The sequence below is a fragment of the Pseudomyrmex gracilis genome, unplaced genomic scaffold (assembly GCF_002006095.1).
Source record: "Pseudomyrmex gracilis isolate BER0280 unplaced genomic scaffold, ASM200609v1 scaffold_333, whole genome shotgun sequence".
NCBI classification, from domain to species: Eukaryota; Metazoa; Arthropoda; class Insecta; order Hymenoptera; family Formicidae; genus Pseudomyrmex; species Pseudomyrmex gracilis.
The window spans coordinates 111168-135953 of NW_018020917.1; the positions used below are offsets into that span (position 1 = coordinate 111168).

The 24786-nt window shown below is 32.9% G+C and overlaps 1 protein-coding gene across 1 annotated transcript in view; it reads left to right on the forward strand.

Annotated features, from left to right (window-relative positions):
* The window catches only part of LOC109860136 (ecdysone-induced protein 78C-like), a 56113-nt gene extending 32300 nt beyond the window's left edge, over positions 1 to 23813 (forward strand). The window contains exons 3-5 of the mRNA XM_020439014.1: positions 6431 to 6845; positions 18896 to 18999; positions 23515 to 23813. Coding sequence (XP_020294603.1) covers positions 6431 to 6845; positions 18896 to 18999; positions 23515 to 23813 — 818 coding nt within the window. The remainder of the gene's footprint in view (positions 1 to 6430; positions 6846 to 18895; positions 19000 to 23514) is intronic.
* The last annotated feature ends 973 nt before the right edge of the window (positions 23814 to 24786 follow it).

The following is a 24786-nucleotide window of genomic DNA, read 5'->3' on the forward strand; positions in this document are numbered from 1 at the left end:
CTCCTCGTCTAGTGATACGCAATAATAATGTTCAAAAGATTTTATATTTTTCTTTGAACATAATGACACGTATATATACAGGGTGTCCCAGAATTGGTTTAACATCTCTCGTAGTTAGGTAGAAGGAATAAAACTGAGGTAAAAAGTTCTATACCATTTTGCTAGATTCGCAATAGTTACCGAGATTTTAATTAACAAAGATCCGCGAATAAGCGTGCATCGGGCTGTCTTACGCGCGTAGGACAGCCCGGCGCGCTTCGCACAATTACATTTTAATATGTATATGGTATAGTATATGCTGTTATATTAGCTCCTCCCATATGCTGCTACAGGTAACACCGTAAGTGCGCGAAGAGCGGCGAGCAGTCTTAAGCGCGTAAGACAGCCCGATGCATGCTTATTCGCTGATCTTTGTTAATTAAGATCTCGGTAACTATTGCGAATCTAGCAAAATGGTATAAAACTTTTTGACTCAGTTTTACTCCTTCTATTTGTTCACGAGAAATGTTACACCAATTCTGGGACACCCTGTATATACAAGCATGTTTCGGCATAACATCCTGCAAAACGGCTCTTATAACCTTATTCATATTCTTAGTTAAGATTTCAGAGCCTTAAAAAAAGTTTATTTAATTATAAAATATTATTATATTAATATTATATTATTATATTAATTTATATTTTATATACCCACTTGCCTTAAAAATTATTAACAGTTTTAAGTCTTAGCAGGATTGCTACTTCCTGAAAAGTAATAAAGCTACTTATAAAAAATTTATGAATAAAACTTAAAAATAAAAACAAAATTAAATATTAACATAAAATGTTCCGTCCGCACGGAATGCAAAAGATATGAGCTTTGATTCTTAATCAAGGTATCTTTTTTGTAATGATTTTTAAAAATTTTATTAGAGAGTTAAATGAGTAATTCATATACATGTAATGCAAAGTAACATATATGAATTTTATAATCGATATTTAATTCGATTTTCTATGTGTATTAATTTACACGTTAAAACTATTTTGCACATACATCCAAACTTTCAAAGTTCTATTTCTTGATTTAGTTTACATAAAATGTGTTTGACTAGAAAATAAAAATTACCAAGATTATAATATTAGAATAAAAGTTACATATTTTTAAACTTTATCCATAAAATAATGATTACTACGCACAATAAGAATCAAATACTATTGAGATTCAAATATCTTTTTATTTATAAATATTTACATATGTATTTGACGCTTCCGCGGTGTTGTATTAACATTTGAAGATGATTTTTGATTGATGATTCCAAGATGTGATAGTATCAGACTGCTCTTGAAACCCTGATGAAGCTGAAATGTTCACGAAACGTCGGTATAAAAAAAAAACACTAACATGGTTCAAAAAACATTTTTGAGGGTTAATTTACATATGTACTTATTATAACATTTACTTACTATTTGACATTTATTTAATAAAACTAATTTTTACAAATAATTAATAGTTATCAAGAAATAATAAGACAGATTTTTAAACAAAACTTATTTCAACAAAAAATAAGAAATGTAAATATAAATTATGAAAAGTTGTTATAAAATTTGTTATAATAGTTTTAGTTTTTAATTTAAGATAATCAAAGCCGATTATCTTGGTATCAAAAGAACTTACTAGCGCATTGCTTTACGATATTTTTAGCCGTACACAGCGCGTCACTGAATCGCGGAATAGGCGCGGGGATCAGAGGGCAAGCGGGCCGTACAATTCGTATGGCGCTTGTTGGCGAGCAACCGCTTTGCTTGCCCTCCGATCTCGCGCCTATTCCAGGATTCAGTGACGCGCTGTGTACATGTTTAAGGAGCGTGTTATATACGCAAATTGTATTAACGTAATGTGTTACGTACGCAATTGTATTTTATTTTGTACTTTCTTTTAAGAACTGTGAAAGTAGTCTTGACTTAGTTTTTATTTGCTTACTTAAAAAGTAGAGAAGATAGAAACATTAGTTTGTAGACACTTTTATCATGCTTAAGAATATACCGACAGAGCATGTTTATATTGCGGCATAAATCCTATACGCCAAAAATATTATATATTTTTAAAAGATGACATATCAAGAAGTACGGTACTGCCTCTCGCCAATTCAAGCGCAACGAAGTCGCGCCCGAACGGCACAAGGCACCCTGCCTATTATACGTGAAATTTACGATTGAGAAGTGAGATTTTCACGAAGCAATATTTACAAAAAAAAAAAAAAGAAAAAAAAGCAAACAAACTTGAACAAAAAATAAGAACTAAACATTCATATTTTAATATACTCCATTTTTTTTTATCTATAGAAGAGAGCGAAGCACAAAGTGACATTCAAAATAAATTATTTAAAAAAAAATCAAAATATACGTAATATTTTATAGATTGTCTGAAAAATTTTAACACAAGTGTAATAGATTAGGTCACTTTGAGCCGAAAAGTCATGTACCATTTTGCAAAATTTGTAATAGTTATTGAAGGATTAATTAATACATGTGATTCAATGAGCGAGTAGAAAGCAATGGTCCGGACTTTGTAGACTTTCAGTTGTGAAAATTAGCTGATTGCAAGAAGCGTCACTCGTTAGTTGCTTGTTTGTTTCGCCTCTTGATCTTTTTATCTCTCAGAAGATTGCATGAGGTGCCATTTTTCTTTACAACTGAAAATCATACACGTCATACAGAGTCCAGATCTTTCTATGCGCTTTCTATGCGCTTATTAGGTTACATGTATTAATTAATCACTCAATAACTATTGCAAATTTTGCAAAATGGTACTGGACTTTTCTGTTTAAATTGACCCAATCTACTTTCACATTTTGATTGTGTCAAAATATTTCAGACACTGTGTATAATATTGAATACATTGTATAATAGTCCTTTAGCTTTAAGAGAAAAATATTAATCTTATATATCTTTATACAAAAACGTTATTTATATATATATATATATAGTGCTAAATACGATCGTACAAATTTGTCAACTTATTTATAGTTAAGACTAATTGTCAAATTACTGAGCCGTTTACAAGCCGAAGCGATTAACTCCATTTTTTTTTAATTTTTGAAATTTTAGTGTCAAAACACTTGATTAATATGTTTAACATTTTATATTTAAAAACATTTCTTTGAGTTTAACACTACAAAACGATACAATTTGTTTTTAGCCGTGGAATAATAAACACTTTGGTTCAGAAGCCAATGAGTATAACATTCCATACTCTTATATAAATCGTTGCAATAAAGCAATTCAAGCGCCTATTATACGGATTTAGTTAAGTAATTTTTTATTAATACACCAGTATATAGTAGACAATAACAGCAAACTGTTTACCGTTATCCCGTCATAAAAAAGTGAAATTTCAAAAATTTATAACTGTTTTGGTCTTGCTAATTATTGTTTTCATAAGTATGTTTATTCATGTTATTACCCGAGAAAAAATAGAAACATATAATCATATAAGATTATATACAAGTGATCAGATTGCGCCAAATTTCAGATCTGATTTTATATGATCAAACACGAATTTCTATATTTATATATGATCATATAAAATCACACACACACACACGCAGATCGCATCACATTTCAGATTTGATTTTACACGATCACATGAAATCACATCCGACTTATATAAAATCTTATATGATCATATAAAATCATACTCGACTTATATATAATTCCACATAATCACACGTTTTCCAGTTTTTCTTGGGTTGTTATATACTGTAATCATATAATATGTAATCATGATACGTATTTATTTGATAAAATTAACGTTGCTAAATCACAATGGCAACACCGAAATATTCATTACGGCATCATGCTGTCGCCGGATTACAACCAGTACATTTTATTTGCCGTCCGCAATGTTCATGCCTGTATATTGCAGTAATATGTCTGACAAAAACGATATTATTTATTTATGATAATAGTTTTGAATACCAATATTTAAACTTAATTGCAGCACACACACACACAATGAAAAGAATAATAATAAAAAATTACAATAGTAACGGAACATTTATTGTTAATTTTTTTAAACTTTTTAATAAACAATGTATGATAACGAAATTTTTCTGTAATAAAATCTATTTTTGAAAGTAAATTTAATAGTATTAATTGTTTTTTTATTTTTACTTGCTAAATCGATTAACTCCCTTAATCACGCGGAAAACGTAAAAATAATAAACAATTATTCCAAGGATATACTATTTTACGTATTTTATATTACGTCGTTATGCCTGTAATAATACATTCTACATTATTTATTTGAATTTAAATTTTAAAGGAAATTTTAAAAAAGAATGTATGTTATTTTATCAAATTTCTCTACTTTTTGTTTTATGGATTTAATCGATTTAACGAATGAATTGCTCATATGTCTTTTATAGAGAAATTATAAAGTCAATAAATTTCTATTTTTGTTTTATGCTTTTGTTTTTTATTACAGTTGGTGAATTTATATATCATTATGCATCAAGTATAACTAAAACACTATAATCATTTATTTAGAAAAAACAATTTTTTTGGATAATTGTTAAAAACGCTTACAGTAATTAAGTCTTTTAAACAACATAGTTAGATTGTCTATATATTTTTTCTCATAAATCAAGTCAGATGAAAGAGAACTCTTCTCTAAAATGAGGTAATATTAGCGTCCCAATAGCGATGGCATACGGCATCATGCCGGCAGTCTAAAGATTAACACAATAGTAGCAAATTACATTATAGTGAAAAAGTTATTGCATCAGCTCAGAACTGTTGCAATAGCCAAAGTTTACAAGTTGGGCTTTCAATTGTTTTATTCGCGTATTTGTAATTTCATTCCCGTATTTGTCAGATATAGTTTCGTGCAATTTCTACTTATTTGTGAGCCTGAAAAAATGGTTTAATAGAAAGAAATTTTCGAGCAACAATAAAGTAAAAACTAAACGCGAAATTTAAATAGTAGAAGCCTTACGCTAGATGTTTGTTTGCGGAATAAATATATATCTATACATATATATTTATGTGTCTTTTCGTGTAAATTTTACACGTGAGTTTTGAATTGAAATTTCAATTCGTAAATTCATATAGCATCCTATATGAATTTACGAATTGCATCATATATATGAGAAATCCCCGTTTATTTCCCTATCTAATTTTAAAATATTGCGGGAAAACACCTCCAGGAGTCGAACCTGGAATCTCCGGTTTTCCGTGCCATACAACAATAAAGTTAACAATGCTGTAAATAGCTACACTTTAGTGAGCTGTCACACAAACTATGTATGATAATTAGCCGTCGTTCGATTTGTTTTTCTTGTCAATAACAACAGCAGTGTGATATTATTGTCACTATCTATGCGTCGTTTCGAATACTTATCAATTGCCTCACGTGTATAAATTAAATTGACAAAAATGTAAATACATAGATATAATCAAAACTAAATGTATACGGAAGTCAAAAAACTCAAGTATTGATATTATATTACACTTGAGTTTCTTGACACCCGTACTCTCTTAAGTAGAATCAGTTTATTGCACTAAAAATCAGTAAATATTTGACTCACACAGTGGAAGACTTCAGATCAGTAAATATTTACTGATTTTCAGTACAATGCACTGTGATTCTACTTAAGAGAGTATACATTTAATTTTGCTTATATCTATGTATTTATATATTTAATATATTGATATTATATTTATTATATTATACTATACTTGATATTATATTATACTTGAGTTTCTTGACACCCGTACACATTTGAGCAACTCAAATAGTTGAAACAAAAATAGGTAATAATACGGCCGTAAGAATCAAGCTTTTATGTATGTATGTCGCAATAACAATCAATATTAATCAAGTTGTACTTACACAAATGTTTAATTCAAAGTAAATTTAATTTGAAAGTTTATATCTCTAATACTTGATTTGCATCTCAATTAAACATATATAAACTTCTATCCTCATTAATTTGTAAGTTTTAATTTATAATTGTAATCAATGTAAAAAAAATTAGTTTGATATTTGATGCTTTCGCGATATGTTGTATTAACATTTGAAGATGTATTTCGAATTTGAACTGCGTTAGTATATCCGTGTTAGTATAGAAGATGCTATATCAGACTGCTCTTGAAACCCTGATGAAGTGAGCTGAAATGTTCACGAAGCGTCAGTATAAAAATGACACTAACGCGGTTCAAACCCGAAAAACATCTTCAAATGTTAATATTATTATAGCCAAAGATCATACTTAGATGAAACTATGCTTTTTGTACAAGACATTTTGTCTTATTTATCAAATTTTAACTAAACAATAAAACTTGCAAATATTTAAATGTTCTGTTATATTTATATATTATTTGTTCTCGTCTGTATTAATTATTTATTTAGACTTCATCGTAGTAATTACAAAATAAATTTATATTTCAGATTCTGGCGAAAGTAGTGTTATTTCTCCAGGCTTACCAGAGCGTTATAGTCCTCTAGGAGCAACAGGATCCACATCTAGTCACGATCCTTATGCGTCACGATCAGTTCAGGAATGCCCAGTACCCCTTTGCAGAGGGATGCCTACAGACTTCCCTTTGGCTAGATCGCCGTATCTGACTGCCCTAGGCAACGGTCATTCACATTTGCTGGGCCAAGTGCAGCATCAGCAGCAGCAACAACAGCAACAACAACAGCAATCGCAACAACCGCAACACAGTAGTAAGCCGCCGCGTAGCCTTGGATTAATATGTGTAGTCTGTGGTGACACTAGTTCTGGCAAACATTATGGAATACTTGCTTGCAACGGTTGCAGTGGTTTCTTCAAGAGAAGCGTTAGACGAAAGCTGATTTATAGGTGAGCTACAAATCACTTCTATAACTAAAATGTATTGCATTAATTTATAGAAACCAAAAATATAAGAATAAATTATGTATATATATCATATAATCGTAAAAATTCTTAAAAATATTATTTTATGTAATAACTGAAGCTTCCTATATTTCTTTTACATATAATTTTTGTATATATATATGTATATACCTATAATATTAAGAAAAGATTATTATATTTTGTTATCCAATATATTTAATACTTCTTGATATAATATTTTACTTTAGATGCATTATGAGTTATAACCATAATAATTGCAACAAATACAACTTACATTAAAATAAAAGTTGCAATAAATAACACAATTATATCAGAGATTATAACAATATACAGATTTTATCTTATGTGCAAAATATATGCAATCGCAGATACAATATCTTTTTTATTATGAGCAAATACTTTTCAAAATAGATTATCAATGTACTCGTTAACAATCAAACATCTAAATTTATAAAACAATTTAGAAAAAATGACGGCATTGCTTATCAGTTTTCACGAAGAGCAACCGAACGGATTTGAGATCGCTTTACATTTCAGTCATGTTTACCAAGTATGTTCATTTTTCGAAGAGGATTAATGTTGCACAATTCGGAAAGTTAATAAATTACGTATCGATTATACTATGTACGCTCTTACGTTAAGTTATCTATGACGCAGATTAAGCGAAATGGAACAAGCAATTCTGATTTTTGTGTGAGAGAGATTCGATGGAGATGGATGGCCGTTCTCGAGGGATGGTAATAGTTCTTCGAACGGACATCGCATCACTGGCTTTGTCGATAGCTCAAATACTCGGATACCCTGCTGCCGTACCAGCAGCTTTAGGTTAGCTTTCGATAGGCCCCTAGCGAATTCGACATTATACCGCATTGCATTGCGCCCTGGTATTAGAATGATCCCACTCGACTTGGCCCACATGGTACCACTCGATGCTTAACTCGATATTAACCCCGTATGATACGAACTTATAAATAGCCTTTTTCATAGTTTTATGTAATTACATACACATACACACACACACACACACAAATATATGTATATAAGTAAAAGATCATGCACATATACACCTACACATTAGATATAAAAAAAACTAGTTGTTTCAACTAGTTGTTTTATTGTATAAATTTAAAGTTAAAAAAGATATAAGTTAAAAAATTTGTTTATATATAAATATTCTCATTTGTTATTACTATAAGGCGCACTGTAAGAATATTGAAAGCATATAATGTTTTGCTTTATTATTTGTCGAGACAAAATAACGTTTTTTCGTCCTATAAATATGTGATGTTATAAAGATAGAAAAACTTTTTCACAGCTACTCAATTATCCACAAAAAAAAAAATAAAAATAAAACAAAATGCGACAGATGCGTCTCGACAGAGATGCGTTACGGCGCGTTGTTCACAATCGCCAGATTAACGCAAATCCTCACAGATCGGTTAGATGCAATTAAGTGCAACATGCGTAAATAAGAACGGCCACACAGACTCCCGCGGGATACGCACTTAAACTTTCCACGCAAATGTCGCTACTTGAACAACAAAAGCCACATTTTCTTTCCTTCTGTTCTATTATATAGAGTGCAAAATGTAAACGTGTTGCATTTTTCCAGCCAGTGATTTCTGATAAGCAGCAAATAGGTACTTTATTCACATGAATAAATATATAAGAAATAAAATAATGAATACTAAAAAATAAATTTACACTGAGAGCAAAAAATAGTTGCAGTTACCACAATTTTACTATAATTTATAGTGATTTAAGGTGCCAACTATTTTTTTATAGTTATTTTATAGTTATTTTAACAATGCGACTTATAGTTGATTCAATAATATATTATTGTTGCCATAGCTTTAACATGCATTTATACAACCATATGCATGGTTTCATACACTATAACTTGTGATTTATGTATAGTAAGTTGTACTGTAAATGTGATAAAAAGGACCATAATTGAAAGATAAAAACACTATATGCCATAATAAGAAGTCGTACTTATATAATAGTAAGATTAAACTTTTTATATATAATTTGATCTATAATGCATATGGTTCCAATAGTTTTAGTGATAAAACTGATAGTTTTAGTTTTAATGATTTTTATTGTTTTTAGGAAAATAGTAAATTATTATTTATAAATGTGGTTACTAAAATATACTATTGCTATGATTCTATGCATTGTATGTAAATGATTACTTTTCTGGCCACTTTTTTTATAGTATCTACGATATCTTTAGTACATTCGTAGTTAAAAATATAGTTAACCAGACTATTAATGTAGTCATAAAAATGTATGTCTTAAGTTACTTTTCTTACTTATTTTTTAGTTATTATTACCAGTAAATAGTAAAGCTGATGTCAACAGTATAGTCACATTTACTATAATTGTGATTGTAATTATTACTTAAAAATGTGTATTTTATTTACCATCTGTTATTTGACATTTGACTAATGTTACTATTTAAAATTATTATAATTTATAGCAAAACTTTTACATACTTGTCAAAACCATGTATATAAGGTTAGTTTTACTAATATTATAGCAATATTAACGATAAAAATAAGAATTCCAACTATAATTATTTTACTATGCAATTATAGTCGTAAATACCAAGCATTTTTCTCTCAGTGTAGGTGCATATATGTACATTATGCGCGTAAATGAAATATGATTTGGCATTCCTATTAATAAATATTTGATAAGAAGGCTACAAATTTTAACAAACATGATATATATAAATCCAATCGATTCAAAAAATAAATATCTGTAATGTTTCCTTCTTTTGTAAACATAAAAAGAATATAAAAGAATGTTCATATCTTCAGTGCTATAAAAACAAACATAACAATTGAGACGTTGCAAAAATATTGTTAATATCAACATAAAAATAAAAAATAAGAAAACAATAAATAGCTATACATAACGAATAAACAACCTTTTATTTTACAACAGAAGTTGCCTTACTTAAATAAATAAAAGGTCTAGAGGTCGGACGTTTGTCTTCGCAAAAGTGGTGCGAACATTATTTTACATAACAAGAATGTTTTGTAAATGGTCCTACATTGTACGTGTATAAAAATGTTTTAATAATTTTATGATTAATTGATAATATAAATGATTGCATATCAGTCGCTAATTTACAGAAATTGATCACGTACTTATATTTTATAACATATGTGTTACATTACAACATATTATTGTATTACGATAAACTAAAATAGTTCAGATCTGTAAAATTAATAACGATACTTTTATATACATATAACGCATATTTTACACAATACTTTTATATACGTACATGTGACATTCTACTTGTCACATTATCATCTTCGTAAAATATGCATAGTCACTTACGCGTAATAATACAAAGAGCTTTTGAGATTGTCTGTCACTGAAGTGTTGTTAGCACGATTTTAACAAATGTCAATCACACAAGGAGTCATGCTATCTTGTCCTGAGGCGGTGTACTGAAACGCCTGTCGACCGAATACGTCCCTCGCGGCGGGAGGTCCGTTGCGCAAATTGATTTGCGTTCACACCCCAGCGAATCTGCAGAGCGCGAGCCCTCGGTCCCCCACTCGTACAAAAAACCACTCTTTTGCATTCACCCTTCAGAACCACATCTCGTACATTTATTTACGCATCTCTCTGTTCTACGAGCGACTGGCATTGTTCGCCTCATTGAATTATCGGAAGCATGTGCTGTCAGTTAATCACGCCCATCGAACGTTTTATTTCGCGTTGTCAGAAACATATTAAATATAAGCTGAATGTGTCTACCTCTAGTATTGTTGACGAAGTATTTTTGTCGTATTTTTGTGTAACATAATAACGAATAGTATAAAAGCCAAAAAAAATAACACATGTTAAGTATAAATACATGTTATGTATAAATCTAAAACCGCATAAGCATAAAGGAGTGGAATAATAAAAGTTTATTAACTTATCCTATTATGCTATTAAAAGAAATATCAAAGACAACACTTGAATATTTTGTGTCTTTTTTTACATACGTCGTTTAATTTATTATTATTTTATTTATGATAGTTTTATATATTTATCTGTAGGAATAAGAGAATCTTACATAGAATATGTGTATCTAATATAAATTTCCAAAATATTTTTTAAATTATATGTAAAATTTTTAAACTCTAATATATAATAACTAGTTAATTATTTTTCTCAGCAAAACTGTGACAGATCGTTTTATTTATCGTGAGATTACATGATTCTTAACAACGACTACATTTTATTAACAATTATATTAACTGTAGTTCTTGTTTTTTGCAAAAAGTCGAAAAAATCTATTTGTCAGAAATCTGGGGTGCGCATTTTGGGAGATGGTGTTAAATTCGATTACTTTCATTGTTAGACAAATCCGATTATTCCTTCAAGCTGACTAACGCATAAAGAGATGACCGAGGGTCACGTACTGTTTCCTTATCCCTCTTAATCTCGTTCAATTTCGAGATAGTTCCTTCTCATCATTTTGTTGCTGAGTCTTAAAGCAGTTTATATTTTCCTTTGTCTTATAAGACAATATTGTCTTATAAGACAATATAGATATAAAAATAAACACCGTTTGGATACAAAAAAGTATAAATTATTAATTGGTTTAAATTATATCTCTATAACGTAATAATGATCTTTTTTTTAAGGTAAAAGAAATTTTACTATTTTAGTTTAAACTATAATCTTTAGGAAATATCTCAATTAACTGTACATTATTAGCTTATACTAAATTAATAGAATATAAATTTGTTAAGTGTATGTACAATAATTCATAAATTTAAAACTCTAACATTAAATTGGTCATTAAGAGCCAAACGCTCGATGTTCGTGCAAAACAAATATATATAATAACAGGGTGTCCTGTAATTGCCGTACAATCTCTTGTGGGCAGGTAAAGAGGTTTATATTTTCAAAAAATTCTTTTTCTTCCACTTTGCGAGATTCGCAATAATTATCAAGATCTTATTTAGTACAGATTTGCGAATGAGCATGCATCAGGCTGTCTTACGCGCATAAGACAGCCAACGCGTTTCGCGCAGTTACCTTTTATTATGTATATGTGTAGTATATTCTGTTATATTAGCTCCTCCCCCGTTGCTACGGGTAACATCATAAGTGCGCCAAGCGCGCCGGGCTGTCTTACACGCGTAAAACAGCCCAATGCACGCTCATTCGCAGATCTTTATAATTAAGATCTCAGTGATTATTGCGAATCTCTTAAAGTGGTAAAGGACTTTTTGACTCAATATAACTCTCTCTACCTGATCACGAGAGATCGTACGGCAATTACGAGACACTGTATATACAGGGTGTCCGACAATTACTTTAACAGCTCTCGTAGGCAGATAAAAGAAGTAAAACTGAGTCAAAAAGTCCTTAACCATTTTTTTCTATTACATATAATAAAGGAGTAATTATTGAATAAATCCAGCCAATCAGCGCCGAACGCACGTCAGTAACGCGCCTAATGTGCGTGAGCGCTCCGCGCTCACTGATGTGCGCCCGACTAAAGGTCGACGCTGATTGGCTTGATTTATTCAATAATTACTTCTATTAATTAATATCTCGTTACTTATTGCAAATCTTGCAAAATATAGGACTCTTCGACTCAGAATAACCCTTTCTACCTGTCTACGAGCGGTGTTACGACAATTACCAGACATTCTGTATATATACAAGGTGATTCAGAACAACACTTGTTTTTCTTGAAAATACATATTCTTGACTAAATTTTAAGACAATTTTTTATTTGACAAAATTTTGTCTGGAGCGTGCTTTTTGAGTTATTAATAAAAATAGGTGACTTACCACGAATCGGATACAAGAGGTAGGCAAAGGCAGCGCAACTCACATGATCGACAGTGATTTATGTGATGCACGGATTAAGTGATATAAATTACAAATGAATAAATAAATAAGTGAAAGAAAAAGAATAAGAGAGAGAGAGAGAGAGAGAGAGAGAGAGAGAGAGAGAGAGAGAGACAGAGAAAGATACAGAAACAGTGTGTAGCGATCAGCTGATCGCGTCAGACACTACACGTAATCGTCTGCGTCTGACGGTGAGTTGCGCCATCCCTGCATACCTCTCGTATCCGACTTGTGGTAAGTCAATTATTTTTATTAATAACTCAAAAAGTAAGCTTCAAACAAAATTTTGCCAAATAAAAAGTTGTCTTAGAATTTAGTTAAGAATATGTATTTTCAAGGATAACGAGTTGTTCCAAATCACTTTGTATATATGTATATACAAGGTGTCCGACAACGAACGAACAAGCAAACTTGTGTAAGTAGATCATGTCATTCTGAATAGAAAAATTATTTACCATTTTGCAAAATTCGCAATAGATAGTGAGATATAAATTAATAAATGTAAGCCAATAAGCGCGCGGGGGACAATTATCGAACTCTATAGGCGTGCACGATTATTAGCTCTACTCCTCGCTCGCTGCTGCTTGCTGCGTACCGCCGAATATCGTCCGATCGCAAGAAGCTGAGTCGCACCGCGCTTCTTTGTTTTTCCGCCTCTTGTTGTTAAGACATTGCATGAAAAAAAACCATTTTTCTTTACAGCTGATAATTATGCACGCCTATAAGATTCGATCTTTGCTCCCGCGCGCTTATTAGCACACATTGATTAATTTATATCTCAATAACTATTGCGAATTTTCTTAAAATGGTAAATAACTTTTCTGTTTAGGATGATCTACCTACATACGTCGGCTTGTTTGTTCATTGTTAGACACCTTGTATATATATTATATGTATATACAAGGTGTCTCACCTAACTTGAGCATCCTAAATATCTCGCTCATTTTTTATGATAGGAAGATACCGAAAAAGGTCATTATTCAGTTTGAGGAGTCAAATACTGTAATAAAAAAAAACTTTTTGGATTTGTCTTGATCTTGCCTATCATATCGGGAGGATAAAAATATGTACTTTTAAATAGAAAAAATGACAATGATCTTGAAATTTTTAAAAATATGACCTTGAAAAACATTTTCTGTTTATTATAGTATTTGTCTCAAACTAAATAATGACCCTTTTCGGCATCCTTCTATCATAAAAAATAAGCGAGATATTTAGGATGCTCAAGTTAGGGACACCCTGTATACAGGATGAACCATTTAACTTGGCATATAACGGAATATCACAAAAACTATTTTTCAAAAAATGATTTAGACAAAAATTTTCTTGGTTTTGAAGGGGAAACAAAATGGCGTCACTGATTTTTGAGTAAGTAGACTTATTTTTAAGGTTATTTGAAGGTCAACTTGTTTTTTTAAATAGAAACCTCTATTTTTTTACGATATCTTATTCTATGTAAAAAAAAAACAAATAACTTATATTTAAATAATTTTTTTATCCGACTTTTATAGTCCAAGATAAAAAAAGTTTTGTTTTATTATAACATTTTTGTTTTATTTGCAACTGGTTATACTAACTTATCTGTATAACTTTAGTGCAATAAATGTTCAAAGTGGTGATCTTGCACTTCCAAACACTTATGTACACGGTTTATGAACGATTGAAAGAGCTGAACATATGAAAGAGCGAATCATAAATGCTTGCGGAAATATCAAGAAAAAACTCTATTATCTGTGCATCAATTGTTTATAAAACGTGTACATAAGTGCTTGGAAGTGCAAGGTCACTACTTTAAGCATTTATTGCAGTAAAGATTTACAGATGAGTTGATATAAACAGTTGCAAATAAAACGAAAATGTTACAATATATTACGTCCTGGGCCTAGGGTAACGGTCGGGCCCTTAAAGAGTGACGTATCTGACACATGACACTTTGCGTGTCAACTCTCGGCATAGTGACCCAGAGAGATATGAGCGTCAAGTGCGCGGGTCGAACGAGATTTCGGTGTCGTAAACAAGCCAACGAGTGTTTCTCGCTATTGCTTGTTCAACGGCTTCTCGCTCGTCGTTTCCCTTTCGAATCTTGGAAACGAATCTAAATTACTTGGGACGGAATTTAGTGATCAATCGGAGAATGACAGGAATGAAAACGGTTACGTGAGATCCAAGGGTTAATTAACATTAGCCAATTTTATTTAGATGCCACTCTATTAACATTTTTTATTCAATTCATGTGTATTATAGTTTACATATGGTCACGATCCTGTGGTTTCTACGAGTATCAAATGTCTGTGTACGCATGAGTAAGTGTGATTGTGTGTGTCTATGTATACATATGTGTGACTTAGTCGTCCAAAGTTACTTCTATTATTTCTTTTATTCCTGCTGAAAGACAAGGATAGAATTGATATAAATATTTTATAAAAACTTCGCGGATTTCGGGGAAACCAGGAAATTTAACCAGAATATTGTGATCGGAAGGGAGGGTACTAACGGCATGACGAGAGAGTTAGGAAATTTCTTTCGGAGGTCAAGAATTAATTCATTCTTTGAAGGAGGAAGGTTGGCGACAGAAAAAGAGTTAGCAAGCAATATGAAATGTGACAGTTGACGAGGTAAAGGATCTTCTTCATTTTCAGATTGAATGTCGAATTTGGATGATTCAGGAGAAGGAGAGGGAGAATGATGAGGAGGAGGGGTAGAAAGAGAATCAGGAATTTCTCCAGGAGCTACTGGAGAATACGATGGAGATTCTAAAAGTGATGATGAAGACGAAAGGGGTGGAGAAGGCGCAGGAGGCGGCGGAAGAGAAAGGAGAGGCGACTGAGTCCGGTATAGAGTCGAATGTGTTTGTCGTAATTTTTGATAATTGCTGTTAGTTTGTTCTTCCGGGTTATTATTATTCTCGTAGATTTGTTGGTTGTCTCGGCTGGCAGCGCCTCTGCGCCAAAGAACCCGGTTGCGGCGGTTGCGCCTAGTTATGATTGCGTTTTGAAATTTTAGATACTTTTACTAAAAAGGGGTTTTACTTAAAACGTAATTTAATTTCATTAACTAACGCTGAATAATTTTACGACTAACTTCCGGAATGTGGTTCAGCATACGTTGTTTAGCACCACGGAGGACGGACCGAAAGAGAATGTCGGCAGCGACTCAAAACGATTCACAAGACCGTGAGTCGCTAGTCCGACAGAAACGGAAGTCAGCAGCGGCTCGGAACGACACACAAGGTCGTGAGTCGCTAGTCCGACAGGATCGGAAATGAGAAATGCCAGTTCAACGCAATTAAATATTCTGGATGATAGTCGCCTCAATTGAAACAGAGGATTAAAGTTTAAAGTTTAATATGGAACCACCGGTTTTCTTATCGCACTAATTATTGTTACTATTATTTCGATTTACTACTTGCAAATTCTGCAATTCTTCGGTGAACAGTCAAATTTTCGCCTCATCTAGGACTGCGGAGTAGGCAAGCTGGTTCGGCTCCTGACCCGGTTGTTCTTTGTCACGACACTGGCATAACCTGTCACTATCGCACCAACTAGCGCACGGTTAATAAGAATTTGCGACGTACTATACAGCAGACTGTTAACTGAATGAAAAGAAGATTGCTCTGTCTTCGGCTCCAAGTTCTAGTTTTTATACTTGGTTCTTCGGCTCCCAGACACTTGGGTTTTACCAATCAAACTTGAATTCTGAATCTCTTCTTATTATTTAGATTAAAAATCGGATCTTGATTCGCAGATCCACACAAACGAGAACGCCAATCACCGACGTCGGCCAAATCGGCCTAACTATTTCTTATTTAAAACTCGCTATCGGCTTCGTGCTATCGTGTTTAAATTTGCACGACTGACCACTAACTTGGTTTCGATTTCAACTTCCTTTCCGGAGGATCTTTGATTTCCACCCGCCCGATTCGAGTTACTCGCCTCGGCTGCTGTGCGAAAATTTTTATCACTCTTTGTCTTACTGCGAGTTAGAAATCAAATCCGTCGGCTCGTCGTGGCAATACCCCGCGTCTAAACTGATTATAATTCGTTTATCGCCACTGGCCGACTCCTCGTTCTCCATCCAGGAAGTTTACATCTAAAATTACAGTTAGTTACGATCTTTAGAACCGAAATATCGTTCCCACGTTGCAAAACAAAGGGGACCGTGAAGTCCATGACGTAACACAATAAAACAAACAACTTTTTTTTATCTTGGACTATAGAGGCCAGATAAAGGCAAGATAAAGGCAACATTCTTAGTCCGACCGATAAAGACCGTGAAGAACACAGCTAATGAAGACAAGATTCTAAGGCCGATTCTAAGTCTTTTCTTTATTGGCTGAGTTCTTCACGGTCTTGCCTTTATCTTGCCTTTAAATTAGTACCTACCAGTGATTTTGTACAAATAAGTGATTTGACCTTAAAATGATCTTTGAAGATTATTTTGACCTACAACATGGATACATATCTGAACGTAAAATTGTGCGCCCTTTGAGAATCCGTGGTCAAAAATAAGGGTCCTCGTATAAAAAAAACACGAGCAAGTACCCGCTACTGTTGTGAGCATCCCCTCCACTGCTGCAGCATGTTGTAATAGAGTCAAAACTGGTCTAGTTTCCACCGAAACCCTCAATTCGGTTCCACTCCGGTACAGATCAAATTTAGTGTTCCGTTTCCATTGGAAGTAGAATAGAAGTAAGAAAAATTAATATTTCAGTAGAGCCAACTTAAAACTCGTTTGTGTAAATATAAACAGACAAAACCTGAAAAGAATATAATCCGAGAAACTTCTAATTGACTCCGCGGAAATGATTCAATCATATATTTTATCTTTTTATTTTCAACTTGCATCGACTTCTTAACAAGACCCGACATAATGCAGACATAATGAAAAATAGAGGTTAGCATTATTTAGTTTCAAACGTTTCCACCGACTAAAATTGTATGTCAATTTGCTGCCACTCCGGTAAAACTTATAGATCGAAGCAAAAGTGAATTGAGTGCAATTCGACGTGTTTCCATCGACTTAAATTTGATTCTACGCCGCAGTAGGTGTGAATTAATGTTTCGGTGGAAACTAGACCACTGTGAACACTAGTTTAGGCCAGTACTTAATATAACGTAACGCGTTACGAAAAAGTGTGTGCAGTGACCCTTAGGCTGCGTTCTGTTCTATGCATATGCGCGCATGATTTATAGTATACGCAAAATATACTATAGTATACGCAAGATATACTATAGATAAATGCGCGCATATGCATGAAACGGAATGCAGCCTTATGTGTATTAGTTTGTATATATAGAAAAAAAAACAGACAAATATGAAAAAAGCAAATATAGAGAGGGAAAAATGCATATAATAAACAGTTTACAGCTGCCCCTGATCTTTGGCCGCCCAAGTGCGGGGGCACCTTCTGCACTCCCGCCAGAAACGGCCGTGTATATATTTACACTAAAATAATATAAATATATTTATATATTTATACGAGAGTCGACTGAAAAGTTTTGAGCCTCAACATGAAGATGGTATTACTCGTCAAAACTATTCTGGTATTACAATCGTACATGCTTTAGGAGATGCCTGTAAAAATTATAGCCATTTTGAACGCTCAGTTGTTGTTTGACAATCAATTGTGTCAGTCGATGTCAGTGGTTTTGTAAAAATAAATACGCTGATACGACCACGTTTAAATTTAACTGCCCATCTTTTCACGGTAGCAAATGATGGAGCAGAGTCCCCATAAACAGCGTCCAACTTAGCTTTAATTTGCGCAGGCGTAAAAATTTAATCACAGCACGATATTCAATTTTTTCCATTTTTATAAAACCACTGACATTGACTGACACAAATGACTGTCAAACAACAACTGAGCGTCCAAAATGGCTATAATTTTCACAGGTATCTCTTAAAGCATGTACGATTGTAGTATCAGAATGGTTTTGACGAGTAATACTTTATGTTGAAGCTCAAAACTTTTCAGTCGACCCATGTATATTTGTTTGACACGAACATCCAGCGTTTGTCTCTTAATAATCAATTTAATGTTAGTTTAGAATTTCGAAAGTCTTACTTTTTTTGTTTAAATAATTTTGTTATGTATATGTATGATAATATAAATAAGTACTCACTCTTTTTAATAGATGTCAAGCTGGTACTGGAAGGTGCATTGTGGATAAAGCACATCGGAATCAGTGTCAGGCTTGCCGACTGAAAAAATGTATGCAAATGGGAATGAACAAAGATGGTGAGTAATATACGTAGCATAGATAACGTATAGAGCTTATTTGTTCCTGTGACTAAGAACGTTCCCATTCTTAAGAGGATGTTGAATTCGGACGCCGCTCAGTCACTACGCTGTCAAGCAGATGCCACTCTCTAGTCGGACCGAGACAAAGATAATATAATAGAGACAAAGATAGATGTATGTGTCTCTCCGGCTGTTCTGCTAAAACTGCACTAATCTTGTTGTCACATTTTTTTTTCTTACAAATTTTAAAATATTTTTTTAGAATGGCCAAGGTTGTGATTCATGCCAATTTACTGCCAATTTTGTATACAAAGTAAAAATCTTGTCTACATAATAACAGTCCACAATCTTTTTTTTGTTTCTCTTGTTGATTTTTGTGGTAAATATTCAGAAAAACGGAGCACCTTCGGAGATCAATGATCTTAATATATGTTGTCAAGGACACCTTCCTAAACAACAATCTGCAACTTTTAGCCGTCGCTCGTTGTTCGTTAAAAAATTATAAACAAAAGAATTTGCGGCAATAAACTGTTATTTTCCAACACCGTGTACATTTTGTTTGTGTTGTAAGCGTGTAAGCAGAGGGGGGCTGCGTCCCCCCGCAAGAGGAGGGGCTTTGCCCCTCCCCTCTGCTTTCCCCTCACGAAAAAATGAAGAATTCAATTAAGTGTCAAGTAAAGAATTCAATTAATATTCTACCGATGTTCTAAAGCGTAGAATATTACTTCGCATATCTCGCCAAATTCGGTAATTATTTACAATAGGGGAGCCATCTCCGATTTCAATAATTTTTACATATGTTGTCAAGGTCATTGTCCCGAGTAATAATATGAAGGTTTTAGGCCGCGGACGTGGTTTGTTTAGAAGTTATGAGAGGAAGAAGTTTCATGAATGAATTCTTATTTTTCGGTTCCACGTACATTTTGTTCGTGTTTCAAGCGTGTAGGCAGGGGGGGGGCTGCGCTCCCTCTGCACCCCCCCTAAAAACCTAACCTAACCTAAACTCTTCTTTCTGCATTCCTTCTCACAAAATTTCCACAATGGTTAAGACATTCTTTTTCATCCAATCAAGTCATTATTTTCCACAAAATAACGACTTGATTTTCAAGGGGGGAGCAGGGGGAGGGGCAAAGCCACTCCCCCTGCGGGGGGGCGCAGCCCCCTCCTCTGCCTACACGCTTGAAACACGAACGAAATGTACGTGAGATCAAAAATAATGTCTGTTACAGGCATTATTTTAAAAAAAGCGTCCAATCGTTCATCAAAATCGAACGTTTTTTTAAATGCAAATTTGGCCAAATAATGATCAAAAAGATATTCTTCACGAACATAGAGGCATTTTCCATGAAACGACCTTTCAAGATACAACTACAAAAGCGTATAAACAAACATGTGCCCAAACACACGCAGAACACCTATTCATATATAGGATGTCCAAAAATTACATATTGTTCAGTAGACTTCTTTCCTGTAACTTCTAAACAAACAACGACCGCGACCTAAAACCTTCATATTATTACTCGGGACAATGACCTTAACAACATATGTAAAAATTATTGAAATCGGAGGTGGCTCCCTTATTGTAAATAATTACCCCAAATTCTTTTGATGTTTTGCGTGTGACAATTAGTATGAGGATCTACGAAATGTTCTTTGTGATTTACTATATGGTGAGTGTAATCGTGCATATTGATGTTATTATATGCCTTTACTTTTTCATGAAGAGGAAGCAGGGAGGAAGAGCGAAGCTCCTTCCCTCTGCGGGGAGCGTAGCCCCCCTCTGCCTACACGCTTACAACACGAACAAAACGTACACGGTGTCGGAGAATAACAAATTTATTGCCGCAACTTCTTATGTTTATAAGTTTTTAACGAACAACGAGCGACGGTTAAAAGTTACAGATTGTTGTTCAGAAAGGTGTCCTTGACAACATATGTTAAGGTCATTTACCTCCAAATGTGCTCCTTTTCTGGATATTTACTATTTTTGTTTAGGCTATTTTTTAGCATATTGTTTTGTCTATTCTGAAAAAAACGTTTTTCATTCCGACCAATAAATGCAGAATGAATTATACAAAAAGATATGTTGCGTCTTCTTAAGGAGATCCTAAAGTGGGTCCGTATAAATTATATTCATTTTGTTATATAAGATGAACAAACTTGTTTTAAAAATTTTAATTTTTTTCATTTTGTTATATAAATTTGAACCTCCCGTATCTTTTATTGTATGTACAGTCGGCGTCAATGAATCGTTTTGTAGCCCCGGGAGCCAGGGGTAAGAGAGACGGTATTCCCTAGGAGTAAGTACTGCCAACGGGCGCCGCACTAACTAACTATAGCAGATTTCAATGAATTGACCAATTACAGTATTTACTGCTAGGGAATACCGTCCCTCTTACTCCTAGCTCCCCGCGTCCACGAAACGATTCATTGACGAACAACTGTACTTCGCCAACTGTACTTTAATCGTAGAAAAGGATTTGTCAATCCATACAGCCAAGAAAAAACTTAGTGTGCGCGAAAAATTCAGTTTTATCGATAAAACAGACTTAGGATCTCTTTAAGAAGATGCTGAACCGTCCTGTTTTATCGGTATTTCTTAAGTTTCTACTCAATTTGCATTCATTAATAGGAATTAAAAATACTTCTCTAGTATAAAAGAGAATATAAAGGAAGGAAAAACCAAAGAACTTATGGTCCAGGTTAGAGTTGGACGTTCAAAAATGATACAAAACGCAATGTATTTCGGGATGTTGCAATCAAAATTTATTATTAATCATCTTCAGCACTATTTACAAAGTAAATAATAATGTAATACATAAAAGTAAAATATAAAAAGTAAATAAAAATATAAAAAATATCTGTTTGAAGGAAAAACATGTAAATTACACATACAATAAGAATAAATATGTACGCACCTAGCTCGATTAGTCATCACCAAGACCGCTTGTGCACGCCGGCAAGCACAACAAATCAAAACAACAAATAACATAGACATGCCAAACATCAAGTATGATGTCTATGTATCGAAGGTCTATATCAAAAAATCAAATTAATAAGAATAAATAATATAAAAGTAAATAATATAAAATTAAGCAGTAAGTGTGATAAAATTTGAGGCAAAAGAAAAAGTCAGTATCGTATGTATAAAAAGTCAAAATATAAAAAATGTAGAAGTCAAAAGAATAAATAAAAAGTTGAAACTATGAAAAATGTAATAAATAAATAAATAAATAAAAATAAATTACACTTACTTATAACTGTGAGATTAAAAACCGGATTGAAATGTCGCAGCACTCGCCAACACACAAGGAAACAGAACAAAGCATGACCGTCTCACAATATATAATACATGTATGAGAGGTGTCAGAAATAACGCATAAAATCAAACTCGAGAAATAGAGAGAGGGAGGAGAGAAAAAACAACACGTGACTAAGAATACGTGACTAATGAAGTTTACTAAGAATAGGAGTGTAGATAGCATCAAGAAGTTTGGTATCTTTCATTAGATTGACATTTACCTTTTGTGTTTTTATATGCATTTCTGAGATTAGTCTTTTGTGATAAAACTGTTCTTTGTCTAAAATTTCAACTTCATCCCACTCGAAATCATGGTCAATATCACTACGGTGTTGATTAACAACAGACTGCCGTTCGTAATTTTGATAAACATTACGTTGTTCTGCCAATCTTGTCCATAATTGTCTTTCTGTTTAGCTTACATAAGAGGTGTCACAAGCAATTAATTTTGCAAATTATGTTGCACAAGAAACATTTGAAATTCTTTTTTTTTTTTAAATCTAGCCAGATTGTCGGTAATCTCAGAAACAAACGGGAGAGAGTAAAGACAACTCTTTAGTCTCTTGTTTATTTCTGAGATTACGGATAATCTGGCCAAATCTTTAAAGAAAAAGAATTTCAAATATTCATTTTAGACCTTTGAACACAATAAAAAAATTCATCAAGTTACACAATGATGAATTGGAACATGGCTCGAACAGATTTTTTTCCTAAAATTTTTGTTTTTATATAAATATTTTTGAAATTATCCGGATCGTCGCAATTTGAGTTCTTTACTACTAAATTATGCTTGTATTTTTTTTAAATCCAATAGTAAAAACGTTTTGCGTCAAAGTTTATATAAGTAGTCGATTTCAATAACCGAGATATCCAGGTACCAACCTTCTTTGAATAAATACTTTACATTATATTTTATGAGAGATTTATTTTCTTAGTTTCTATTATAGTTGATAGATGTAATGTTTCCAGAAAAAAGACAGAAAAACTTTTTCTGCTATAGAGATTATTTTATATAAAAAGACGTTGGCAAGAATTTTCTGATTAGTCGCTCGGTCACTTTCAAGTTCTAACATACTATAACTGTTCAAACCTTTGAAATAAGACACAAAGAGAGATTGACATACGCACATTGTAAAATTAAAGAAAAGGAATAAGCAGTAATTGCTCAGTATATTTTGATCTGTGCAACTTCCTAAATCCTTCAATATTAGGCGACTTCAACAGTCATCACACTCTCTGGGGATTACATAAAGCAGATCACAGAGGTCGGCTAATCGAAAAGTTACTAATCGAGAACGATCTATTTCTCCTAAACAACAAAGATATTGCTACTTACTTCAGCACAGCAACTGGTAAATTCAGCTCCATTGATCTTACTCTCTACACGCCTGACATAGCGGATATATTAGGATGGCAAGCTTCCCTCGATCTATATGACAGTGACCATTTTCTATTAGTAATCAATATAGAATTCAATACAAACACATCTACCATCCATCAACCTAGATGAAAATATCATAAAGCAGACTGGCTAAAATTCTAGGTCTCAGTTAAAGAAAATATGTATAAACTGGAACCTCCTTTAAACAAAAACGCTCATCTTATTAATATTTTAGCTGGTAAATTCGCTGACTTAATTATTGAAGTCGCTACTGTAGCCATTTCTTAAACTCACAACAGAAACTATAAAAAAAGCGTTTGGTACAACTCCGATTGTGAACTAGCCACCAAAAACTTCAAACATGCTCTTAATGTCTACAGATGCCTCAACACTGAAGCCAATAAACTGAAGTACAAAAGGTATCGGGCCTTAGCCCAAAAGACTATCAAACTAAGTAGAAAAACATAGATAAATTATATATCCAGTCTGAAAAACAACACACCAGACTCTGAAATATAGAACACGCTTAAAAGAATAAACTGGAAACAGAAACTACAAAACAATAAATATGCCGAACATCCTCACTCCTGACCAAGCAATATTATCCGACCCACTTGATATAGCAAATCACTTTTTGCTATAACTTTTGCAAAGAATTCAAGTGATGAGAATTTCAGAATTTCCCTTTTTCTGTAATTATAGAAATAACATCCAGAAATTCTCCAAATCAACCTAGGAGAACCATCAACATCTAAACTAAACGTCAAAATCAGATTAGAAGAAATGTTAACAACTTTACATACTTGCAAGAACTCCAGCCCTGGGCCAGATATGATTCCAATCATTTTTATCAAACAGTGCTTTCTATGGAAGCTCTCAATTACATATTTGATCTACTCAATTGTATATGGCTTAACAATGTTTTTCCGCAACAATAGTGTGAAGCAACCGTAGTACCAGTTCCAAAACCAGGGAAAGATCCAAGGTCTTCTGAAAATTACCGTCTCTAACCTGTTGTTTGTGCAAACTAATGGAAAAGATAATTGATAAGCGACTCAGACGGTTTCTAGAAAACAATAAGCTTCTAACTCCCCATCAAAGT